Source organism: Myotis daubentonii, chromosome X (genome assembly GCF_963259705.1).
Source record: "Myotis daubentonii chromosome X, mMyoDau2.1, whole genome shotgun sequence".
Lineage (NCBI taxonomy): Eukaryota > Metazoa > Chordata > Mammalia > Chiroptera > Vespertilionidae > Myotis > Myotis daubentonii.
In genome coordinates, this window is record NC_081861.1 from 124,120,395 (window position 1) to 124,147,605 (window position 27,211).

Below are 27,211 nucleotides of genomic sequence, written 5' to 3' on the forward strand. Positions count from 1 at the left end.
ATCCCTGTTCTGTGAGGACCTGGCACTCTTGTGCCACAGGTCCAAGCAGAAGGGGTTACAAAGTCAGCCCCGCACAGGACTCAGATCTCTCTGCACAGCTGGTCTCAGTAAAGTGGGGGGTGGGGGGGTCGAGAATCCCAGCTCCACTTGTGCCCCCAACGCTCCACAGCCCAAGTCAAAAATCCCCAATCTGCCCTGCCACCAACTCCCCCTCCCCCACGCCACACAGTTTAGTCACTGTCCAGGGCTCTGCACAATGCCTTTCAGGAAAGCAGAGGGTCCATCAAAGTCACTGCTGTGTACAACCCTCAGGCCCCTTATTTCTGGAGCCAAACACTGCAGCACAGCCTTTCCTGCAGTCCGAGCCCAGGGTGACCCTCTCTGGCCCAGGCTGCTAACAATAGGTGTGCTCTCTCACTGGGAAGGGAAGGGTTAGCCCAACCTCCTAGGCAGACAGAGTTTCCCTGGTTCCCTCTGCCCGCTGCCATACGAGCTCTCTTTCCAGTCTCTGCTGCTCCAGGTTTGGGATCCCTGCGTGGAATTGTGAGCCCACACTCCCAAGGGGAGGGAGCTTTGAAGCCAATATCAGCCTCTCAGCTGAGCACCAGCTCCAGGGGGGCTTGCCCTTTCTGGGCGACTCCCCTTCTCTTACCATTCTCCACATTGTTTCTTCAGTGCTCCTCAGATATAATATGCCCAATCAGCTGCACTTCTCTTGTGTTGTTTTTTTTTTTTCAAGCTGACTGCACAGTATTTTAGCTGTAAATCCAGCCGGTGGCCAAGGGCACGCAGTCTTCTGTTAGGCCACAGCCATCTTGCCCCATTCTGGCAGCTAGCTTCTTCACAACCACCAAGTTGTACACTAGCATAATCATGGGAGTGCCAGCTATCATCTTTGCCAGATTGGACTCATCAGAAGCAAGTCACAGGTCCCACTCCCACTCCAAACGAACGGGAATCACATAGAGGTGCAACACCAGCAGGCAGAAATCATTGGGAGATGGCTTAAGGCAGTGGTTCTCAACCTGTGGGTCGCGACCCCTTTGGGGTCGCCTAAGACCATTCAAAAACACATATATAATTACATATTGTTTTTGTGATTAGTCACTATACTTTAATTATGTTCAATTTGTGACAATGAAAATACATCCTGCATATCAGATATTTACATTACGATTCATAACAGTAGCAACATTACAGTTATGAAGTAGCAACGAAAATAATTTTATGGTTGGGGGTCACCACAACACGAGGAACTGTATTAAAAGGTCGCGACATTAGGAAGGTTGAGAACCACTGGCTTAAGGTTTCTAAACCACGGCCATGGAATAGCTGTGCTCTGACTTGTGCTAATTGCCAAACCTTCTGCTTCACAGGCCAATATTCCCAACATAGATGCTCTGGTGAGTCCCCAGATACCTACAAGAATGTCCAGGGAACCCTCAAACAAAGGATTAAAACAAATAAATATACGAACTAACTTTAAAAAGCTACATTCTACTAGCATTTTTGCTATGGAGAATTTCAAACATACACAAAAGTAAAACCTCATGATGAAACCTCATGAGTCTGTTACCCATACCTAACAGCCACCAACCCATGGCCAGTCTTGCCCCATGCATGCCCCATATATTCTTTCCTCTTGAATTATTTGAATGATAGGGCTTCTTATCATTAGTTTCATTTATAAGTAGTTGTGAATATATATATATATATATATATATATATACTATTTTTAAAGCATTATCACTATACCATTATCTCGCCTGAAAAATTACCAGTAATGCTTTAATATAATCAAATATTCAGTGTTACAATTCTGTTATCTTACATCATCATTTATATATAATTTGTTTGAACCCAAATCCAAATAATGTCTATACACTACAATATATTGATATGTCTTCTAAATTTCTTCTAATCTGCAGGTCCTCCTTCCATTTTTCTCTTTCTCTTTTTTTTTCTTGAAGTTTATTTGTTGAAGAGGCAGGATTCCTTTTCTTTTCTTTTCTTTTCTTTGCTTTTGGTCCTGTAGAGTTTCCCAGCCTGGAAACTGCTGACACATTACAGTTGTAAACGTGAACTTATTGCAAAATCAACTGCACAAATACTGTTAAAAGATTTCCTAAATGGCCTTTTTCTCGGTAATTATACCATCTTTCTTTACTTTTCTTCCCTCCCTGCTTCCTGAATCCATTTATCTTGATCACCTCTGAATCAATAAGGAAAAGTTCTGCAAAATTGCCATCTGCTTTCCTCTGGGGTTTACAACTTAAAACAAATTTTCCTCAATTGAAATCAAATTGAATAAGAGCATTGAAACCAAGGATCCCTCATTAGGCAGTTTGTTATTTCAAAGCATTTTCTATTTACTGTGCCTTATTTAGAATACAGGATAATCCTGTGAAGGCAATTCTGTTTGTTCAAAATGGTATATAATTGGAAATAATTGCAATTCCCTGTCTGACATAAAGCCTCAAGATTTTTTATTAGAGAAATTAAATTTATCAGAAATATTTTACCATCTGAATCTATTAATGTAACATTTCTTTTCATTTATGTTCCAAATTAATGAGTTTGTACCACATCAAGAAATAATCACAACTTTAAATCTAAGTCTTAAAGATCACTCAACCAAAGTTTGCATGGATTTCTTTTTTAAAATGTATTTTTATAGCATTAACATAATTCATGCTCGTAGTTTAAAGAGTCCATAAGACTCTTAGGCTTATAACAAACACAAACCAGCAGTCCCTTTGCCTACATGCCCCACTCCGGAGCCTGGCTACCCGTAGTCATTCTGCACTTGAAAACCAACTTTCCAAAATGTTATGGACTGCTCTCATTCACTGTCATTGCCTTCCTTATTTCCTCTGCCCTTGGGGTATTCTACCTTTTCCATTTTTTTCTCTGTAATTCTTGTGTTTGGGAGGAAGTGGAGGAGTGTGTGTGTGTGTGTGTGTGTGTGTGTGTGTGTTCAGTTTGCCATATTTTCACTTTGTAGTTCCTTCGTTGTGAGTCCAGAATGGTGTAAAAGTTGGCACCCAAGCCCCATAACCCCAATAGAGCCCTCTTCTTTGAGGGGATATGTCTTTGGGATGACAAAAGTGTCATCCTGCATTTGCTAGCCTGCATGGCCAGTCTCCTGGCTTCCAGAGGGCTGTGGTGAAGTTAGTCCCTCTTCCTCGTGGAATGGTACTTCTGAGGGCTCTGTATGCCATTGTCAGAGTGTCTGCTGTGGCCTCTTCACTCTTGTCCTCTCTCCTTAGGCAGAACCGTAGTGTTGGTGGCTTGCCTCCAACCCTGAGGCCCACACCCACATGTAACTTTTGTACGCTGATTCTCTTCTTTTTGGGGCATGTGCGTCCCCCTCCCACATCTCTCATGGATACCAAAGAGATTAGGGAGTGACCCTTGTGCAGTAGTATGCTGGTAAATGCTTAACAATTGGCCCTCCAGGAGGGACATACTAGTAAGCCCTGATTGGTAGCATTTGCTAATTTCTGTGGTATAAATATTCCTACCGAGACTGATTGCAGGCTGCCAGTGTGATTGGATTTTGGAATAAAGGTGCATCACTGTCTCTCTGAGCAGTATGAGCTACTCCTGCACAACACTGTCTCTGGGAACAGGACTCAGGGGTCTTCATTCAAGACTGCCAAACTCAAAAATGAAGTCATTTGTCCTTTTCATTGAGCTCCTCTGTTACTCCTGCCTCGACATTCCTCGACACTGGACTGACTCTGCCAACCCTGTGGTTATTCCTGGTCTGTCTGAATGTGCTGGCTCAGACTCCCAAGACTCCACTCTGGGTCAAGAGAAGTCCCCAGTGCTCTGTGTTTGTCTTTCCTGTTGCCTTAAAGTGTGTGTTCTGGGTCAGTCTTCATTTTGCTATGTTTCTACTCTGCTCTGATGTCTTCCCAAGAACCTCTTTGTAAAATTACTTTCCTGCATTAATATGAAATTGATGGTGCGTAGACCTTGTGTTTTATCCAGGTAACCTTCCTGTAGTGCCATACTGATGGGAGAATCAGGTAACTGGGATTTGCTATTCTGCAGTTCTGTTCATGATGCTTTCTTTCTCCCACAGTTGACAGACCCGTCAGAGTATATGCCGATGGGATATTTGACCTTTTCCACTCAGGCCACGCAAGGGCACTTATGCAAGCAAAAACACTGTTTCCCAACAGCTACTTATTAGTAGGAGGTAAGAAGTGCATTTTCTCTTTGTCTAGAAAACTCCTTTATAATGTGCTTCCTATACAGGACCCCTTTCAGAGTTTTATTAAAATTTCACATTGTTAATGCTTCCAATTTAGCCCATATTGATTCACAAGTTTGCTGTCTGAAATTTAAAATGATGTTTCAAAAACTGAAACGGGATTATAACATGTGATTTATACATCACTAATCCCCAGAGAGAGAGACAGGGTAACGTCTCTATGTTTTCTTTCTTTTTTTCCCCATTAATCCTCACCCGAGGATATTTTTCGGTTAATTTTTAGAGAGAGTGGAAGGGAGGGGGGGAGACAGAGAGAGAAACATCGTGTAAGAGAGATGCATCGATTGGTTGCTCACCCCCACCCCCACCCTGCACACACCCCAACCATGGCTGGGGATCGAGCCTGCAACCGATATAACTGCCCTTGACCAGAATCGAGCCCGGGACCCTTCAGTCCACAGGCTGACACTCTATCCACTGAGCCAAACCAGCTAGGGCTGCTTCCTGTTTTCCATGAATGCTTTTCTTCTTGTGTTTGAGACTTGATCCAATTTATGTTTCTAAAATTTTCGAGAAGGTTAGGAGAAAAGCAATATTATTTGGATATCAAATCTTGGAGAGCTGAAAGGGGTTCAGAATGATTAAGGTTAAACAAGATCATTATCTATTTCCTTTGTATGACCCAAAGCGCTGAGAATGATGTATTAACATTAGTGGCCTATATTCAATTCGTTGAATTTATAAACAGTGTGTTAAAGAAATAGTTAACTATTTATTGAGATCCTACTATGTGCCAGGCATTCTTCTATTTTCTCTCCTTTCTTAACATATCAATTATACTTCTTTTTTCACTTTTTTAGTGGTTGACTTAGAATTTGCAATATACATTCTAACTAAGCCAAGTCCACTTTCAAATAACACTGTACCAGTAGTGCAAGTTCCTTATAATAATAAAATATTTCTAATTCCTCCTTCCTATCCCTTGAATTATTGCTGTTATTCATTTCACTTATATATAAGCATATAGATGTCATACATGATTGACTACATTCTTGCTGTTATTATTTAAAACAAAGTGTTACCTGTTAGATGAATTAAGAATAAGACAAATAAAAGTTAACTTATTCATTCTCTAATGTTCTTCTTTTCTTTATGTAGATTCAAATTTCTAACATATCATTTTCCTTCTCTCTGAAGAACTTTTTTTCCCCTCTGAAGGCCTTTTTAAAACACTTATTGCAAAGCAGGTCTACTGGGAACAAATTTCCTTAATTTGTGTTTGTCTGAGGAAGTCTTTATTTCTCCTTTCCTTTTAAAGGATAATTTTGCAGGGTACAGAATTCTAGGTGGGTAGGTAGGTTCTTTTCTCTCAACCCTGTAAATATTTCTCCATTCTCTTCTTGCTTGCATTGTTTCTGGGGAGAAGTCCAATATAATTTTTAACCTTGCACTTCTAATTGGTAAGGTGTTTTTACCCCCCTTCTGGTGTCTTTTGAAATGTTTTCTTCGACATTTAACCTGTTTGGTGTCAAATGAGATGAGCGGATCTCATTATTTGTGGATGAATTTATTATTGCTAGAATGAGACATAGTTTAACATTGGTTTTATTCCTATACTAGAGGCCCGATACATGACATTTGTGCACTTGCGGGGGGTCCCCTCAGCCCAGCCTGCACCCTTTCACAGTCTGTGAGCCCTTGGAGGATGTCCGACTAATGGCTTAGGCCCACTCCCCGCCTAAGCTGCAGTCAGACATCTTAGCGCTGCCACTGAGGCAGGAGAAAGGCCCCTCCCTACCGCCGCTGTGCTTGCCAGCCATGAGCCTGACTTCTGGCTGAGCGGTGCTCCCCCTGTGGGAGCACACTGACCACCAGGGGGCAGCTCCTGCATTGAGCATCTGCCTCCTGATGGTCAGTGCACGTCATAGAGACCAGTCGTTCTGCCATTTGGTCAATTTGTATATTACCCTTTTATTATATAAGATTTCTTGTTATAGATGTAAGTGCTGAAGTATTTTGTTCACACAAATATTTAGATGGGAATGAAAGAAGTTTGTTACGACGATGCCACTCAATTATTGAATTCATGAGTTATTTTCCAAATATCACAAAAATAATTTATTTCTATTGTCATAAAAAATAATTGTAAAAAAAAAAAATAATAATAATTGTAACAGTCTATCCAGTGACAGTTTATTGAGATCTCCTTTAAAAATTTCTTGGAAGCTATGGATATGAAATGACCTGACCTACAAAAAGATTTATTACCAAGCTATTAGAATTATTTGCTTTCTCCCTTTCTGGGAAGTATAAGAAAAAGGCTTTACCAAGACTTACCACATGACTCTTAATTATAACCCTTACTCTTTTACTTGAAAGCAATTTACTCACCCCATGGAGCTTATGCCCTGCTGAGGAATACAGCCAGAGGTTCTTTCAATGCCTGAGCTTAACAGACAGCCGACAGTTGGAAGTGGATCTTGGGGTGCTTTGGGGTGCCCTGGGCCCTGTGCTGGTAAAAGCTAGCCGTAGTGTGCAGCTTGGTCCTTCCTCCATGCACCCAGGCCAAGCAGAGGCAGCCACAAACTGTGGATCACTTGTAGTTCCAAACAGGTTGCCAAGGACCAGTCACAGGCAGCGTCTTGCATTGGCCTGCACCAGAGTCCCTCCCAAGAGGCCCCAGAAACCAACACACCCAGTGGCCAGCTTCAGATAACATCAGAACAGGATCCAATAAGCTCTGCACACAGTATATCCAAAGGGAGATCTTGGCAAGCACCAGACCCTGCTGAGATGAATTCCACTGAGTGTAGTCAGTAGCGACACAGCAGCTTGCACACTGTGGTCAGGGTTGAGCCTCACAGCCAGCCAGCCTGAGTGTCGATCCCACACATGAACGGGCCAATAGAAATCAAGACTCAGTTACAACAGGAGGGCCCACCTAACCCACACGAGGGACATTCCCGGAGCACCCAGCTAGAGGATCAAAGGGCCTGTCCCACTGGACACCTACCACATAAGGCCACCCTGCCAACACTGGGAGACATAGCAGATCTACCTAATACATAGAAACAGGCACAAAATGGTTTTATGCAAGCTTATCTTGCTGGTATTATTTTAGCGAATCAAAACTGTCCAGTTGTAAAGCTGTTTTCTCTATTTTAATTTAAAACCAGTCATTTAAAAACAAGTCAAGAAATTAACATTTATATTGGAGAGCTTGTTGGTTTGTTTTAATTGTTTAAGGATTTGAGTCACCAAATCCCCATTTCTGCCTCACAGGAGGGGAATAAGAGGCAATAATAAACCCAGTGCTACTCGGACTATAGCAGACACAAACATTGCCCCATAAATGTGGGTTTGTGCTCTATGGTATTTTAATTGAAATGAAATATTCCTCGGAGACCGCATTTTGCCTGACTGGTAGGAAATTCAGTCTGGTCCTTGTTGGGCTCTCTTCAGCTCCCCAGAGTCAAACAAAATTTCAAAATATTTACAGAAACAAGAGAGGGGCTTCTAGTCTTCAGCCAAGCACTATTTTTGCACTGCCCGTATCATCCAAGCCCACAAAATGATTAGAAAGGACCAGGTCCACTGTACAAGGTGAGGCACCTGTGGTCGGTGCCCCGGCGGAACCCAGTGCTCAGGGCAGCATGGCCCTCATTCCCAGAGGCTCTGCTGCTAGCACCTGTTGCTTTGGGCTCCACAGACCTTTGGAGGAATTCCTCCTCATTTGGAGGAATCTTCTCTCTGTGTCTTCTTCCTTTCAGAAACCCACCAAGGATCTCTGGCTATAGGGAAACAGTAGCCAGAAGGGCATGCTATCTGCCAGCAACATGAACTTCACAACTTTTGTGTGTGTAGGGGGGGGAGGGGCTGTTACACGAAGCTGGAGGCCTGCTTGGAGTGGGAACAGGGCAAAGACAGAGCCCAAAACACAAATGAATATTGCCATCAGTGGTCCTATATTTCTACTACTATTAATAAATGACAGCCCGGCCGGTGTGGCTCGATGGTTGAGCGTCAACCTATGGACCAGGAGGTCACAGTTTGATTCCGGTCAAGGGCACATGCCCAGGTTGTGGGCTCGATCCCCAGTGTGGGGTGTATAGGAGGCAACCGATCAATGATTCTCTCTCATCATTGATGTTTCTATCTCTCTCTCCCTCTCCTTTCTTCTCTGAAATCAATACAAATATATTTAAAAATAAAGAAATGGCAAACGTTACTGAGCTCATACAGATGATCAAATTTAATTCTCAAAACTTTGCCATGTTTTAAAGACAGACAACTGAGGCTTAAAGAGTTTGAATAACTTTACCAGGGACAACAGAGCCAGCATTAGAACCCAAACCAAATCCAAAGTCCAACCCCTATGTTATATTTTTTTTCTCCTGAGAGGTACTGGCAATATATATTTTTTAATTTAAAACTTTTTTTTCAAAAAAAATGTATTTTTCAATTATACTTCAATTAGTGATTAGACATTAATATATCTTATGAAGTGATCACCCAATAAGTTTAGGGGTACTGGTAATATTTTGAGTACAGTGAGCTCCCAGATAGGCTCAGTGCATTCATCCATGGAACACCATGGCTCCGAGTTCTCCATCTGGTTGTCAGAGTGCATTTGCCAAGACTCAAGAACAACAGTGCTGCTCTGGGTGTAATTAATGTTTAGACAATAACTGATCAGCGTGTTCAGCTGCTTCTTGAGGTCACTTGTGGGGTATGAAAATAGGACCCTGTATTGGCATAAACAGGATGTTTGTTTTCTCTATGCTTGGTCAGGAGGCCATTACCTCGGCCACCTAGAAGTTATACCAAATTACTCAGGTGCAGGTTCAAAAGGGGGGTGGGATATAACCCAGCCTCGTTTTATGTTCTTTTTTGCTGTTGTTGTTAATACTTACCCGAGGATATTTTTGCATTGATATTTAGAGAGTAGAAGAGGGGGGGGGGAGACAAAGAGAGAACCATCTATATGAGAGAGACACATCGATTGGTTGCCTCCAGCAGGGTTGGGGATGGAGCCTGCAATTGAGGTAGGTGCCCTTGATGGGAATCGAACCCTAGGACCCTTCAGTCCGCAGGCCAATGCTTTATGCACTGAGCCAAACTGGCTAGGGCTAGTTTTGTATTCTTTACAATAGAAAATTGATGGATCTGAAATCCATTTCTGCTCAATATGATTCCTGAGGTAGTATTTTAGTCAAGTCCTAAAAGAACATTTAAAGTCTTAGATCAATTTTTAAATTGTATAGCTTGGCTCATAAATGATTCCTATTTAGGGAATCAAAAGCTAACATAGTCAGTGAATCAATACACATAACATAGTCATTATGGCCCTACTCCTTGTCCCCCGCCCCACCCCACGACAGCTGGGCATGATGGATGATTAAAAAACAGGCTGGGCTCTTTACTCAAGATGTTCATAATATACTTCAGGGACTTTCAAATGTTTTATGCATCAGAATTTTCCCTGAAACTTGTGAAAAATGGAGTGCCTGGACCCCACTCCAGACCCACTGTCTTAGTTCATTCAGGCTGCTACAACAAGATACCACAGACTGGGTAGCTTAACAACAACGGAAGTTTATTTCTCACAGTCCTAGAGTCTGGGGAGCCTAAGATCAAGGTGCTGACATGGTCTCCTTCTGGTGAGGGGCCTCTTCCTGATTCATAGATGGCACCTTCTTGTTTTCTTACATGGTAGAAGGTTCTAAGGAGCTCTCTGGAGCCTCTTTTATAAGACACTAATCCACCCTCATGACTTTTGTACCCCTGAAGGGTCCACCTCCCATATCATTACCTTTGGGAGTAATTCGGAGAGGACACATTCAGACCATAGCACCCCCTGAGTCAAAACCATGGGATGTGGGGCCCACTCATCTTTATATTTAACAATGTCTTTATATAGTTCTGATAGTAATCAAGGTTTTCAAGTCAGCCATGTGGCCGATGGTGTTACAGTAATATAAACCACCACTATACTGTTTTCTCTATTGTGTTCTATATATGTCTATGCAGCATCTAAGGAAATATGTATAGGAGATATATAGGCATACACATGTGTATCTAGAGATCCACTGGCCTCTTACTTGCATGTATGGTGTTGAAATGTGCCTGTAGATATACATCTATTATTTTAAATCATAGTAAACATTTATTGAGCATCCTATATAATAAAACCCTAATATGCAAATCGACCAAATGGTGGCATGACCGGTCGCTATGATATACACTGACCACCAGGGGGCAGACGCTCAATGCAGGAGCTGCCCCCTGGTGGTCAATGCACTCCTACAGGGGGAGCGCAGCTCAGCCAGAAGCTGGGCTCACAGCTGGCAAGCACTGCAGCGGTGGTGGGAGCCTCTCCTGCCTCTGCTGCAGGCGGGTGGTAAGGAGCAAGGGGTCCTAGATTGTGAGAGCCCTGGACTGCAAGAGGGATGTCGCACTGCCTGGGAATTGGGTCTAAGCCAGGAGGCGGACATCCCCAGAGGGTTCCCGGACTGTGAGAGGGTGCAGGCTGGGCTGAGGGACGCCCCCCCGCCCCGCCCCCCCCGCCTCCAGTGCACGAATCTTGTGCACCGGACCTCTAATCTATATATATCAGGCACTGTTAATTCATTCAACAAATATTTGTTATAAGCCTACTATGGGTCATCAGAAAATGAAAGAGACAAAAAAGTCCCTGTTTCCAGGGAGCTTATATTTTAGTAGAAGGACACCAACCATAAACAAAATTAAATAAGACAATTATATGATGACAAACTCTATGGCAAGAAGCAAACTGGGGAGGGGATTGGGACTGCCCGTGGCAGTGGTGGGGTCACAGTTTAGAATAGGATGGTCGGGGAAGACTTGAGGGAGGACAGGGAATGAGCCCTATGGATAATTGTAACAAAGCTGTCCAGATTTGGGGAACAGAAAATGTGAAGCCCTGACCTAAAGAGTATTCCAGTGGCTTCAGGAAACAGCAAGGAAGTCAGGGGCTGGGATGAAATAAAAGATGCAGTCAAAGAGGCACGGAGTGGGTGGAGCTGTGGCTCTTGTAGGAGGAGCCTGTAGGCCACTGGAGGAGTTTAGCTTTTACTCTGGGGAAAATGGGGAGAGTTCTGAGCCTGGAAATGAATGACAGAGTTTAACGAATTTTAACAGGATCATTGTGGCTGATGAGAACAGGAGGTGTGCAAGAGACCAGATAGGAGGCCACTGTAGGAACCTATAGGAGAGGTGGGGAATGGGCCGGGAAGGGAGCAGTGAAGGTGGTAAGAACAACATGACTTCTAGCCCCACTGTGAAGGCACAGCCAGCAGTTTTGCTGAGGGTTTGGATGTGGAGTATATGAGGGCTGCAACAGGAGCTTTTCCAAGAATCCCAGGCATGGCCATAAGCTGTACCAGCTCTGTCGCCAGATTTGGTCCTGAATATGGATCATAATTTGGTTCCAAGAAAGTGATTGCATTTTTTTAAATCCTCACTCAAGAATATGTTTTATCAATTTTAGAGAGAGGAAAGGAGAGAGAGAGATTGAGAACATCGATTGCTTGCCTCCTGTACCCGCCCAGACCAGGGATCAAACCTGCAACCTAGGTATGTGTCCTGCCCGAAAATCAAACGTGCACCCTTTTGGTGTATGGGACAATGCTCCAACCAACGGAGCCTCCCATCCAGGGCTAACATTTTTGTTTTTAAAACATGTCACATACACTGAAAATTTGTAAATTTATTGTGTGTTCATATTACCTTGAGGGGGGGAAAAAACTCATCTTAAGAAGCAGTTGGGGTAATCTGACCACTGCAGCAGGGACTGTACCCACAATGACATTTTTCCCTGACGTGTAGTAAAGCCCCAGAAAGCTGCCTTTGCCAACAAAAAAGATATTCTGCATAGGATAACGAATAGTATTTATTGTGCTGTTTGTTTTGAAGCACTTTTATGTAAATCCCCAACAACTCCATTCTAAGGCCAATAGTGGAGGTTATTACTATTCCCATTTGAGGGTTCAAAAGGAACCCGAGATCTCGAGAGGATAAAGATGTGGGGAGGATGAACTCTGTTAGAGCAGACTTGGTATTTCATGACTTCCTCCTCTTGATTGTGTGGCTGGATGTGTCAGGACTGGTCCTCAATCCAGAAAACAGAAGTATGCTGCGCACGTAGGCACATGTACACGCACGTGAGTTACACTTGGGTTACTATGTACAGTGATCTAATAAAGGAATTGGAACTGATTATTCAAACCTTCTATACTTCAGGCCTCTTGATGCCTCTCCTCTCTCTCCCTTCTCTGTCTCTCCATTTGATCATTTTATTTCTAAATAGTCATTTTCACTGAAGGATGGGCTAGGGAAATAAAAAGCAAATGAAAGTCACATTAGTAGTGTGGAGAATAATTTTAATAAAAGCCACCGCGGAGAATGCAGTTGTAATTAGCACTGAAATGAAATTCTGATTGCTGCTGCATTGCAGCTTGCTTCCCTTTCCTGAGCCTTTGTTCCGTAGAAAACAGAGTTCGATTATGCAAAGCACCTAGCGAGACTGAGCTCCTTTTGTCTCGCTAAAGAAGCCATGTAGGTACCGCTTCGGTTACCCGGGCCAGCTAACAGCATTTAATGCACTTGCCTGTTTCAGTTTGCAGTGACGACCTTACCCACAAATTCAAAGGTTTTACCGTGATGAATGAAGCGGAGCGATACGAGGCTCTCAGACACTGTCGCTATGTGGACGAAGTCATCAGAGATGCTCCATGGACACTCACCCCAGAGTTTTTGGAAAAACACAAGGTACTTACTCTCCCCTGTTCTCTAAGTAGCAGAATTAAGGCACCTGGCTCTGCAGCCAATGCCCAGAAAGCCCAAAGACTCTACCAATTCCTAAAAGAGGGGACTTCAGGAACTGCCATTTGGTGCCACTTGATGGAGCCCCTCTCTCCTGCCCGATCCTGGGGACTGATAGCCTCTCACTTCTTCAGTGTGGGCTCTGGAGTTAGGCCCCCAACAGGTCCAACTCCAGCCTCTATCCCTTCCTAACCTTGAGCAAAATATTGACCTAAACTGTAAAATGGGATGATATTAGTGCTTTCCTCCTGGGGCTGTTTTGAGGATCTAATGAGCTCATCTAAGTGAAACCTTTGGAACAGTGGCTGGCTCATAGCAAGAGCTCCAAAAATGTCATTATCGTCACCATCACCACTGTCATTATTTGTGCTTATAGATTCACAGGCAGCATTTTTCACAGAACAAATGAACACACATCTTATCCAGAAGGGCAGGGGTCAGCCGTTAGGGAAAGAACTTTATATCTATGATTTTGTGACCCTGAGACTCCTACTGATACAAGATTTGTATTAGTTGAAAACATGAAAAATTCGTTTGATTTGCATCAAATTATGTGCTTTGTATCTCCCTACCAGACCCACATTAGGAGCTATTCTTTTATAAGCAGCACAAAAAAATAAGATTAAGCAGTTCTAAGAGTTTTCTTGTCTATTTTTAAATTCACCATGCAGAAGAGAATAGAGAACACTGATAAATGTGCATCGGTAATAGCAGAGGAGACAATGTCCCAGCAAGAATAAAAAGAAAATGGAAGAACTACAATATAATTTACTTCCAGCAATCACTAACACATTTTTATTAAGCATCTATTGTATATTCAACTTGTGCTAGGCATTATGGAAGTACTCATGATGGTGATGATGGCTGCCACTTTCTGAGTATTCACTATGTGCCCAGCCCTGTGCTAAGTCCTTTGCTCTTACACAAATTGTACTCAATTTCATGGCTACCCTGAGAAGTTGTTGTTGTTGTTATTATTATTATTATTTTATATTGGACAGGAGGAGGAACTAAGTTTGAGTACTAAGAATAATAATAACTAACATTGAGTACTATGTGCCAGTTATTATTTTTAAACACTTAAACAAGAGGGGTGCTACTGGCATCTAGTGGGTAAATGGTAGGGTGCTACTAAGCATCCTACAGTGCACAGGACAGACACCCCACCAAAAAGAATGATTAGGTCAAAATGTCACTGGTACCGAGTTTGAGAAATCCTGATTTAATCTTTACCACCAATTTATAAGTTAGGTAGCTAGTAAGTGGTGGGGCAAGAATCACATCCATGCAAATTAAACTGCTATTCCAAACTACCTCTCAAGGTGGAGTGTAGGTGTGTTATAAAGGGCTTTGAAAGGTAGGTAAGGAGGTTTTACTTGATGTAGGAGGAAACAGAACTAGTGAAGTCAGCAGGCACAAGGATGACACAGAGAAAATTCTGTTTAAGGAAGATCCCCCAGGTGACAGAGGAATGACTTGGACAGGAGCCTGTAGTGAGGAAGGTCAGGTACAAATTGATATCAATAATCAGGTGACGTGACCCTGGATTAGTGTAGTAGCAACAGAGAGGAAGTGAGGCGGGCCACTTCCAAGGTGTTTGGGGCCTAGGTGAACTGGAAAAATGGAGGTGCCCTTAGAAGGGGGCACCAGTTTTCAGGATGAATGAAATTCCAGGTAGATGGATTTTAAAGAGACAGTGAGGGGTAGTAAGAGAGAAAAGGGTGACTTTGGGCAAATCTAATAAGTTTTCCAGATTCAGCAGCCTTATGTCCCAACTGAAATAATAATATGCACCCTACTTACCTCACAAGTTGGTTATGAAAAATCAAATGAGAAAAGAGATAAAATTCATTCATCAGACTAAATTCATTTCCATAATACCGTATAAGATGGCACTTAAGTGTGAGTGCCTATTGCCATCAATGGGACAGGAAATGGAGACTTGGGTTCCTCATCATAGCAGCGGTGACTCAAGTGTGAAGAATGAATGAATTCTCTAAAAGACAAAGTTTAGAGGCAGAAAAAACAAGAGGCCAAGAAAACCTACTGTCAGCGGTAGAAGAAAGGGGGACCAGCAAAGGAGAGAAACCAATCTAGTTCCCATTCTCTCACAGACATGGAGATGGTTGGAAATACCTTTCAGTCCAGGATTCCAAGCCACATTATAAACTGCTTATTTCAACTGCTTTATTCCAGCTGCTTTATTTCAAAAAGGCGTTTTCAAATTGCAGATATGCACATCCACCCCAGTGGTGACATCACTCTTCTCTCTCTAACAGATTGACTTTGTGGCCCATGATGACATTCCGTACTCATCTGCTGGCTCAGATGATGTTTACAAGCACATAAAGGAAGCAGGTGAGGAGTTTTCGGCTCCGCTGTCTACTGTGGCACAATAATCAGGTTTAGTGCGGCATCTGCCCTACGTCTCCAGTATAGACATACCAATTGGAATTTCAGAGGTCTCCCAAGTAGCCTTTTCAAGCCTCTGTTCACATGTGCTAAATGGTGCAGACCCCAGTTAGGTATTTATATAGGGATTAACCTGAGCCCCAAAGTATTCAACTTCCGGTTTAAGGCTTCATCAGACCAAACTCACAGGACCCTGTGGTTTAAAGGGCAATCATTTTCCTCATTCACAATGAAGTCCTCACAATGAAATTATTTTACACTCCGAAGAAAGTTCCTTCCAGAAGACGACAGATAACTGGCTAATTAACAATCTGGACTCATTGTCTGCCAAGTCTAGTCCTGCCGTATATCATCTTGTCACATGACAATAATATCCTCAGAATACCACATGCAGAGGACAGAAAGCATGGATAAGTTTTTGTAGATTCCAGTAAAATATAGGATGTCTCAAAAAAGGTGTATACACACACTTTGAATAATTATAAAAGCATTAGGTAAGAATGGGAGGTCTGATGTTTTCAAATCCTGATCTTGTTTGTAAGGAGTTCTAAGAAAGGAAGCCCCATACACGTCGGACTTGCAAGGGTGCTGTGGAACATGTCTGGGAGGGGGAGGAACTGACTGGGGCATCAGTTACATCAGTTTAAGTCTTTGTAAGATCTGAGTTGTGAGCCAGCTGCTCCTTTTCTAACACTGCTCTGAAGGACCCAATAGAGACCCGTGCTTGTCAACTGGGAATGTGCCTACAGATCCCTTCAGGGTCCTTTCAAAGTGCAGGTTTGGATTCAGTGGGCCTGGTGGGACCCAAGATCCCCATTTCCAATGAGCCCCCAGGTTGTTAGAAGCTGCAGGTCTATAGATCTCCCCTAGAGTAGTGAGAATCCAGACCAGGGATTCTGGTTCACCCCGGATCACCCCCAGGATTAATGGAACCAATATATCCCAGGGTGACAGTTCCTCAGCTACTGTCCAGAGTAGGGACAAGCACTCAGTGGTGGTTTTCCTTCTGGGTGGATGACCGCTAGTGGGCTAAGAAAAGTTGCTTTCCCGATTTTAGGGAGTCAAACCTCAACTCTAGCTATTTAGGTGTAGGAACAGCTCCAACGTTTTTCTAACTCTATGCTATTCAGCACCGTATTGCTGCATTAGAAATTATCCCCCCGCCCCAGTTTAGTGACCTAAAAGAGTGGAGGGTTTGGCTGGGTGTCTCAAACGACTGTTGTCAGATGTTGGCTGGGGCTGCAGTTATCTAAAGTCCCAACTGTTGCTGGCAACAGGTGCTGGCTGCCCACAGGGAGTTCAGTTGGGCTTGACCTTGGAGCACCTACACATGGCTCTCCTGGGTCATATGGGCTTCTCAGAGCATGGTGGCTGGGTTCTAAGAGTGTGCGTCCTAAGAGGAGGCATCCGGAGGGCTTGCCATCTTAATAGAAGCCGCCAACTTTTTTTGCCCTAGCCCTGGAAGTCACCTGGTGTCATTTATACCAGCGGTCGCCAACCTTTCGGACCTCACGGACCACCAGTGGTCCACGGACCACCAGTTGGCGACTGCTGATTGATACTACAGTCAGTTTGTTATAAGCAAGTCACTAAGGCCAGCCCAGATTTCAGGGGATGGGAACTGTGCTCATGTTTACTTCACCACAATTCTCATCTCCAAATTGAATAGTCAGATGGTATTTTACTTGCCCTGGGAGCACAGGCATAAGCCTATGTGTGACTTTTCTTATGCACAGGGACCCATTCTTATGATCCACTGATTTGCTCTGTTGAGTCCTCACCAATGAAGGCCCACAGCAGAGATCTGTTTAGGGTCCAGGTAGAGGAGGCCAGCGTATTCATCGTGGGAGAAAGATGCTCAGAAATGGCCTAAGCCTCCACATTTGGCTTTTATACTTGAGGTATACTTTGCCTGTCAGAAATCACGTTAAATGAAGCCAGAGGTATCAAGGGCATGAATTAAAGTTTACAGTACTCTACTCTGCTTATCAAAGCTACATGTCAAAATCCAACTGCAAAGCTGGATTAAAAGATGGGGCTTAAATGAAGTAGACTGTAAGGTCCACATCATCATCATCATTCTAATATTGCCTACTACTGTTGAAAGTTCCCTTCATTAACATGTGCTTTGCTGCTTCTTAAAATAGCTCCATAACCAAATGCTGCAATTCTGAAAAGCATGATAAAAAAGGTTCTCTGATCATACTCATTACTGAATATTTTTAGCAGAGCAATAATTAGGATGTGGAGGAAGCCGGGTGCCTCATTATAGCAGCAGAGGGCTTGGCTTCTTTCAGAGACCTACCTCCCAACCAGACAAAGCAAATCTCTCCCCAAAGCCAACTTTTAGTTACTCAGCCACAGAAGCCTCACCCTGTGACTTCAAAGAAAGGGTGAGCTCATGTCACCAGTGTCGAAGTGATTTGTTAAAGTCCATGAATAGCCAGAGAATCCTCTTAACATTTCAGCAGGCAGGGGTAGAGTGAAATAGCTGTCTGCTGAAAGATGGCACATACTTCTTTCTCACCAGAAGGCTCCCTGCTGCTCCCACCAAAGTGTTATTTCAGGTCCCCCCTTTCCTGCTTTGGGACAGCTCAGAGTTCCCCACCCACCAAAGCACCCTGCACAGCTGGGTCACTTGAGTGTTGTTTATACCCACGCATTTAGATGTTTTCATCCTCAGCCTTCCATTTGGTTTTCTGGAGTCCTCCTTTTTAGAAGGAGATAAAGGACGTTTTTGGTCTAGTGGGAACTCCAACTCTGTCTTCTGAGCTACAGAATATTAGAAACCGGATGTGTTGTCTTTAACATCAGCAGTGCCACCCTGCTGCTGATACTGCCAATATGCAGATGATCTCCAAAGAAAGCTCCGAAGGGACACCCTGGGAGGGGCCAGAAGACTAGAAAATTTACTCCTCCCCCCCTTGATAGATTCAGAGAAAACTGGATTTGGAAAGGCATTTAGGGATCAATATTCATCTAGCCACTCATTCACCAAATGTCCCTATAAGTGCTCCATTGTCACCTGATGCTGAGACTATAGAAGAGAATGAGACACGAGCAGTTCCTTTCCTCATGTAGCTTATAGTCAAGTCGGGAAGGCAGTTATTGAACAAGTTGTTTTATAAAGACCTTGGAATAACTGAAGGAGATGAGCAGTTAGTTGGACCTTGGTAGGGAAATAACGAACAGGAAGATCCAGTCAGGGGTTGAGAGATTTCCTTGAGGAAGTGACACTAAAGGTGAAACCCAATGGATGACCAAGAGTTAAGCAGGTGGAGTGTGTTTGTGGCAGAGTAAAGAGAGGGGGCCAGCCCTTTCAGGACACTGAAGTTCAGTGTGGCTGGACCAAGGCAGGGCCAGACTGTTGCCCAGTGCCATGGACTACAATTAAAATGGTACCCCCTGCCCCTGTGTAGCACAAGGACTTGACTTAGGGAGTGAAGGAAGTGGAGAGCATCTGAGGTGGGACTGGAGAAAAGCACAGGGAAGAGATAATGCAAGCTGCTGCAGGGCCAGGTTAAGGATTTGAATATAAATACAGAAGACAGTAGCCCAGCCAACATAGCCCAGTGGTTGAGCATCAACCTATGAACCAGGAAGTCATGGTTTGATTCCTGGTCAGGGCACATGCCCAGGTTGCAGGCTTGATCGCTAGTGTGGGGCATACAGGAGGCAGCTGATCAATGATTCTCTCTCATCATTGATGTTTCTATCTCTCCCTCTTCCTTCTTCTCTGAAATCAATAAAAATATATTAAATACAGAGGACAGTAGAAAGCCAGTGAAGGCTGTTGGGTAGGCATATGACTTGCATTTTGAAAGACTGCCCTGCGATCTTGCTATAGGGAGAGTTAACTGAGAGGACCAAAAAAATGGCATCGCTGAAGAGTGGTATTGAGTCTCTTGCTGTAATCTTTGCAAAAGATGGCATTAGATTGGTTTAGAATTGGAGAATGGAGACAATTGCATCAGTTGGGGAGACATTTACGAAGTAGATTGATGATTAGAAGGAAATTGGGTATAAGGAGTGAGGGAGAGGGAAGTGGCATGGATGAGCCCAAGGTCATCTTATCTAGCCACCTCGTTTCTCAGCTTTGGAGACTGAGGTTAAGTAACTTGCCTTCTGAGGCTTGAGAAACTTGCCCAAATCTACAAACCAAGAAGCCAGCATCATGGTCCCTAGACTCTTTCCATCATGCCGTCCCATGGCTGATGTCTCTGATTGAGTAGCCATAATCATACCAGGTAGAAAGATCTCAATTGCCAACACAGTATTTCAGTTGACACCTGTAAGCACAAACCAGCTTCTTGTCTTTGATAACATTTGTGATCTCTTTTTAGCCCTGTATTGGTATACCCATATATATCTGAGGACTTTAAGGAAATTCTATTGTAATTTGGCATCCTCTGCTTTTTTTTTTTTAATCAGTCCCACGTATTCTAAATGAAAGGGTCATTGAGTGGGGATATCACCATCCAGAGTAGAACAGTCTTAGGGAGATAAAATCATCTAGCACCCCGCAAACATGTTTTTAGATCAGAGAAAACAAAAATAAAACACTTTTTCTTCTTTTCCTTCAGTATAACATGACACAGACTTCCTTGGGGAAGAAGGGGAGTTGCCATAATCTGACTAATTCATTGATTCAGTTTTATTCTCTCTTCATTTACTCATTTAATTTGCATTTCTTGAGCACCTTCCATGTGCTAGACCAGTGGTTCTCAACCTTCCTAATACCACGACTCTTTATTTTTTAAAAAATATATTTTATTGATTTTATACAGAGAGGAAGAGAGAAAGATAGTTAGAAACATCGATGAGAGAGAAACATCAATCAGCTGCCTCCTGCACAACCCCCACTGGAGAAGTGCCCACAACCCAGGTACATGCCCTTGACCGGAATCGAACCCGGGACCTTTCAGTCCGCAGGCCGACGCTCTATCCACTGAGCCAAACCGGTTTCGGCATCCACGACTCTTTAATACAGTTCCTCATGTTGTGGTGACTCCCAATTTCATTGTTACAAATTGAACATAATTAAAGCATAGTGATTAATCACAAAAACAATATGTAATTACATATGTGTTTTCCGATGGTCTTAGGCAACCCCAGTGAAAGGGTCGTTCAACCCCCAAAGGGGTCGCGACCCACAGGTTGAGAACCGCTGTGCTAGACACAGGGGCACTGATCTTGGTGCTGGGGATGCAAAGACAGTCAAGGCATACTAGGTGCTTTCAGAATGTTCTCTTTCTACAAGAAGACAGACATTGAAAATACTTTTGTTAGTGGAAGATGCTCTATGCAGTCGCAGGGGGCACCATTCTCATTGCAAGTCCTAAATGTTGAGGATTCTGCCCAGGGGTGTCAGCAAAGACTTCCCAAAGGCATAACCTGGCAACTGGACGTGGCAGGATGAGGTGGAATGCTGTGGCTGATGTGAGCAGGGAAGGAGGATTCAAGGCAGAAAGGAAGGGCTGAGCATGAGCAAATGCTAGGAGCTGGGTGAGTGCATGGTGCATCCAGGTCCAGGATGATGAACACTCAGTGTTAATGGGAGAACAGGAGCATGCAGAACTGAGCCTTGGAAGAGTCAGCTGGGCCAGATGTGAAAACCTCCATGACACAGCAGGAGCTGCAACTTTTCTCTGCAAAGGAGGATTAAAGAAGATGGGTTAACCAAGTCCCTCTTACTTTTTTCTCGTCATCTCCCCTTTCCTATCTGAACAGGAATGTTCGTTCCAACGCAGAGAACGGAAGGCATCTCAACATCAGATATCATCACCAGAATTGTCCGAGACTATGATGTGTATGCCCGTCGCAACCTCCAGAGAGGGTACACAGCAAAGGAACTGAATGTCAGCTTCATAAATGTAAGTGTGCCACTTCGTACCCTCTGAAGACCACCAAATCACACCACTGTCGCCGTTTATTGAGCACTTACTATATGCCACGCTGTGTTCTTGGTGTTTTACATTTATGATCTTATTCAATCCACATAACAACCCAAGGATGTATTATCATCCCCATGTTACAGATGGAGAAACCAGTGTTCAAAGGGGTAACATAAGTCAACCAAGGAACACAGGTAGTGAGCTCCACATTTTATAAAGGAACTGCCTCACTTCCCTCCCCTCCCCTTAATATACCTCTTTAGAGTTCTCAGGCCTGGGCCAACGGTTTCTGGGAGATCTGCTCTCATGAAAAGCAAGAGTTTTCTTCCAGTCCTAGCCGGTTTGGCTCAAAGGATAGAGGGTGGGCCCTTGGACTGAAGGTTCCCCGGTTCGATTCTGGTCAAGGACACGTACCTCGGTTGCAGGCTCGATCCCCAGCCCCGGTCGGGGCCAGGAAGAAGGCAATCAATTGATGCGTCTCTCTCACATCAATGTTTCTCTCTCTGTCTCTCCCCCTCCCTTCACTCTCTCTAAAAATCGATGGAAAAATATCCCCGGGTGAGGATTAACAACAACAACAAAAATAGTTCTCTTCTGCTCAGAGGGAAGGAAGGAGGGCAGAAGGGATGGAAAGCTAAACCCAGAGAAAACGCTTTCTTGTTCTAACATTTTTAAATTATCATTTTATTAAGACCTCACAGATGCTCACCAGACACCTTAAAAACAGTTTTTTCTTGTCCAGAGAAATTACAGCTGCTTAAATAAAGCCTAAAGTCTTTGGCTTCCTTGGGTATTTCTGCCATATTGTTCCCACAGAGCTGCTGTTAGCTTAATAATAGAGTAGCTGTTAAAACAATCTTTAAAACAAGCAAAACAAACTGTTAAAAAGCAAAGAGGGCAGCCCAGTTGCTGGAGGTGATGGTAGCGAGTCTGGACAACTGTATTTGCCTAGACTCTAAGGAGCCCAGGTAGTTGATTAAAACAAGAACTCTCCATCCATCCAGAATTTCAACCCCCCAAAATACTGTATTTTCAGAGGGATTTTTCTATAAAACTAGATGCTTAGAATTACGCACAGCCATAATTAGTCAGTAGCTTACACAGATTGGTCACTGCTCCCTTCACAATGAGGAAGGGCTCATTAATTGTAAATCAGGGATTATTAGTTGTCCCCAGGAGACGGGGGCGGGGCAGGGGGTGTGTGTTGGTGGTCCAGGCTCTGTGGCTTCATGCAAGCCGGGCAACAAAGTGGAAAATGTCAGCTTCAAGTGGCACCAGAATACGTGGCTGAAAAGAATTCAGTCAACGCGATTATTTGGTGTCTCATAGAGAATTAAGCCCCGGTTATTTAAAGACATTAAACCGATCTTTTAAACTGAATTCAGTCAACCATCCAAGCATGTCGAGCCATTTCCAAAAGTTCTCGCTCACGCTCTTTAGGCGGCCTGTGGCTAAGCCCCTGAGCTCAGGGAGCTGTGCAGTCGGCATGGATGCTCTCATGCCCTTTCTGTGACAACAAACCTGGCTGCAGCCTGGAGAGAGAGTCAAATGTGTTGGAGGGGCGTGTAGATGAGTCACAGGACCCCAGAGGTGGCCGGAACCTGCCGAGGGTCACCCTGTCCAAGTCCCTCCATGTAGGAATGAGGAAAGCTGAGCTCAGAGGATACCTGGCCAAGGCCCCTCAGCAAAGTAGAGGTGGAGGTGCAGCAGCCTCCCAGCCTTGTGACTCCCGATCCAGTGCTCATTCTACTGCTCTGTGCTGCCCCTGAGAGCCATTATAATAACCATATAGTAAAAATAGCTGAGTGGCCCAGCTGACATGGCTCAGTGGTTGAGCATCGACCTATGAACCAGGAGGTCACGGTTCGATTCCCGGTCAGGGCACATGACCAGGTTGTGGGCTCGATCCCCAGTGTGGGGTGTGCAGGAGGCAGCCAATCAATGATTTTCTCTCATCACTGATATTTCTGTTCCTCTCTTCCTCTCCCTTCCTTCCTGAAATATATATAATATATATATATTGCAAATATGTATTTATTTTAAAAAAGCTGAGTGGCAGCACATATAGCTCACACCCCACCCTGAGGCTGCAGTGAAGTTTGGAAAGTCTAAATCAGGGAATCCTGACCCAGTTTTGCAATCGTCCAGGTGCCTTGAGAAAATCTGAAATCTGAAATGAACTGCAGTCCCGTGTAGTGAAGAAAAATGATAAAGCTTATTACCTATTTAGGAGAAAATGTATGATGATTTCATGGAGGGGAGGACCCTCTGTCTCATGTTATTTTCATGGTTTTCATACCACTGTCATCAGGTAACAGGATTAAATGCCTAGGCCGCTTAGTAGCAATGAAACAGATAACACACACTGAGCTTTTACTAAATGCCAGGCTGTGCCAAAGCACATTCTTGCATTAGTTTATCTAATTGTTGCAGCTACCCTCTAGGGTAGGGATAATGATCCCATTTCACAGATGAGGAAATTGAGGCTTAGAGGTGCCACGTGACTTGCCTTAACATACAATGCCTTCCAGGCATACAGATATTAGCACTGCTGCATAAAAGCTATAAGAAAAACAAAGCCCCAGTAAAAAGAAGCTATCAGGATAAAAGATTTCTTCACCACCAAGGAAAGCAATGTAGTTCAATTAGCTTCATGGAAAATACCATTACAATGAAAAGTTTAGCATAACACGTGGATTTCTAAGGCCCAGCAAATGACCCACTTTTTCAACCCATATTGGTTTTAACAATGTCTCAGTGAAACAGAAGATTCAGGAAGCCTCTGAGGGGCCATTCTATGTACATTTAGCCTTTTGGCTAAGTCCCAGCAGAATTGGGGGGGGGGGGTGAATATTTGCCCAATATCTACCCATAATAAAGAGCAAATATTTATTTTTTGGTTATTCTCTTATATAATCGAATTCAACTAAGACATTTACAAAAAAGAGACTGTTAAAACCAGTTGTACTTCACTTGTACATATCCAACAAGACTAATGATAAGTGCCTTTTCTTTTTCTGTCTTTTTTTTCAATTCTTAACTGAGGATATTTTCCCATTGATTTTTAGAGAGAGGGAAAGACAGAGAGAAATATCCATGTGAGAGAAACACATTGATTGGTTGCCTCTTGCACGTGCCCCCATTAGGGCCTGGGCCAGGGAGGACCCTGCAACCAAGGTACATGCCCTTGACTAGAATCTAACCCGGGACCCCTCAGTCTTCAGGCCAATGCTCTATCCACTGAACCAAACTGGCCAGGGTGACAAGTGACTTTTCTAATAAGAGATGTACCTTCCCATCAATCCAGCTCTTGGGAAATAGTAACATCCGGACTCTTCAGATTAAGAACACAAGTTGAAAGAAAATAAAACCATTAATGTGAATGACTGACCTCTCTCATGCCCTCTCCGATAAATCCATTTTTCCCCTCCTCTACTTTTTGACCAGGAGAAGAAATACCGCTTTCAAAACCAGGTAGACAAGATGAAAGAAAAGGTTAAGAATGTGGAGGAAAGATCGAAGGAATTTGTTAACAAAGTGGAAGAAAAGAGTCATGATCTAATTCAAAAGTGGGAAGAGAAGTCAAGGGAATTCATTGGCAACTTCTTAGAACTGTTTGGGCCAGATGGAGCATGGGTATGTAATTATTTCACTTGGCCCCATGATGACGGGTGTTTTCAGTGTATCTTCTTTTTCACATAACTGTCAAGGGTGTCCCTTATCTCAGTCCAATATGTGGCCTCCACTTTGGGCATCAGTCAGCCTGAGTGACTTCAAGTTCATGTCACTTCCCTATTTAGTTCCTGCTTTACCCCTCAATATAGTACCCAATAGTACCCAAAGCCAGCTCTTGTCCAGAGCTTAAAGCCATTTGGTAGTCATTGAATGTAATTACTGCAGAGGTTGGTTCTGTAGCTCATCTCAGGTTCTCAGTGGGAGATGATACAAAGCTTGACGATAAAGGTGAACTGAGTCAGTGGCATCATGGAACTTGTAAGACAAGGCTAACTGGCTCTTGGATCAACCAGGGGAGGAGGGTGTGAATGAAACAGCTGCCTTGGTCAGATTTTGTTACCAGAAACTCGCCTCTTTCATTGGTTGGAAGAGAGAAGAGGTAGGATTTGGCCCTGCAACTATACCCATCATGCCCTGATTTCCCTGTTTCTTCTTTTTTCCCCTCCTGTTTTTTCCATAGCATGTATATGTTGCACAGAAGTCTTTGGGAACTGATGCCACAATCTGAATCTTAAAACAGAAACTGTCAAGGGTCTCTTGCCTAAATTCTACAGAAAATTCTGAATGAAATATATGAGAAGGGAAAAGAAAATTCTGGAAACCACCTTGAACTCCCTTGGTATTTTCTATTGTATGTGCCCTTCCAGAGTAAATAACCAACATTGTCAGCAGAGTTAATGAGGGTTCTTTGAAAGAGATACTTTTACAGCTAACTTCCTTTTAAAACAAAAATAAATGATTCCATTTAATTTCCCTGATTTTAAGTAGCCTAGATTTCCTATTATGACATGAGAAGTCTCTAACAAAATCCACTTCGCTTTAATTATTTTATTGATGGGTTGTCACTCCTGCCTCTCTGCTCATTTGAGCTGGTTCATTAGAGGATTATCTAAAAGTAAAACACTCAATTAGTAATAGAAAAAGAACAACGTTTGAGAAATGGGAAGAGACACTTTGCTGAAAGCCTAGTGGTTTCTAAGTGATTATAGAGAGGGGGGATATCGCAGGCCATCCATGTCCTGTTGGTTGAGTCTGCAAGGGGCTGCTTTAACCCTTGTTGACGGCTAGAAAGAGATGGCAAGAGTGGAGGAGCCAGGGGCTGGGTTCCTTTTCCTTCTCCCTCGGGCATGTTAACATTTTCGCTCAGGTCAGTTGAATTCATGGGACAGTATGAATGTCCTTGTGTGTGCACAGTACTGGGGACCAACATGAGGACAAAGTGCAGACCCTGTTCTCTGGTGTTCTGTGGTCTCTATAACATAAAGTCTGAAGTTCCCTATTAATCTGGTGTGTAATTTAATGGTTCTCAGTTTCACAACTAATCTTCAAATGCTGAAGAAATAGCTAGTGGTTTGTTAATGAAACCATGTAGGTATTCATGTGCTTATAGGGACTCAGAAATGTGTCTGCTGAGAAGCTCTGGTGTTGTAACTCAAGGGGGTGGGTGTTTTCTCCATATGGAGTGAGCAAAGGCAGGGAAGGAATATCACTTCATAGAAACTGTGTAGTAGACCCTAGTCGTTTCAGGCTCCCAATGAAGGTGAATAGTAGCTGAAATTATTCTGGGGTGGGGGGTCTGGTGACAGCGAGCTGAGGTGATTTTTAAGAAATGAAACCCAGCTTAGAGACGGGAGGTTTTTCTTTTTAACACTTGCTATTAGTGTCAAAACTGTTATTAACATTAATTTACTGTATCAGCCAGACTTAGACATTACTTTTTTTCTGTTGACATTAAAAGTACAGGAATAGTTACAAGGATGTTAAACGCCAAGATAAGTAATTTGCTTTTCATGAATATGCTATTACTATAATAATTCTTTATTTGTGAATTTAGGACTGGAACTCATTTCTTAAAATAGAGGACCCACATTATCTGAAAATACAGTACTGATACAAATAACCCAAACTTGAAAAGGCAGAAAATAGAAGGATTTAAGTTACAAAATTCATAGAGCCTTCCGGCATTTGCAAAGGATATGGTATGGCTCAAATCTTTCATATTTACATCGATCTATATTGCTCTATATGATTAATATATACAAATAGATATAGTTCTGGATACAAAGCTTGGTTCCAACTTGATCTTTGATGGATCAAATTTAGC

The 27,211-nt window shown here is 43.3% G+C and overlaps 1 protein-coding gene across 5 annotated transcripts in view; it reads left to right on the top strand.

Moving 5' to 3' along the window:
- PCYT1B (phosphate cytidylyltransferase 1B, choline) overlaps nt 1-27,211 on the top strand; it is a 93,351-nt gene that overhangs the window by 46,253 nt on the left and 19,887 nt on the right. For 4 of the 5 annotated variants that reach the window (XM_059678575.1, XM_059678577.1, XM_059678574.1 and 1 more), the window contains 5 exons: nt 4,091-4,207; nt 12,861-13,012; nt 15,346-15,424; nt 21,209-21,351; nt 24,820-25,008. In XM_059678575.1, coding sequence (XP_059534558.1) covers nt 4,091-4,207; nt 12,861-13,012; nt 15,346-15,424; nt 21,209-21,351; nt 24,820-25,008 — 680 coding nt within the window. The remainder of the gene's footprint in view (nt 1-4,090; nt 4,208-12,860; nt 13,013-15,345; nt 15,425-21,208; nt 21,352-24,819; nt 25,009-27,211) is intronic. The other variant, XM_059678576.1, reaches the window with a different exon arrangement.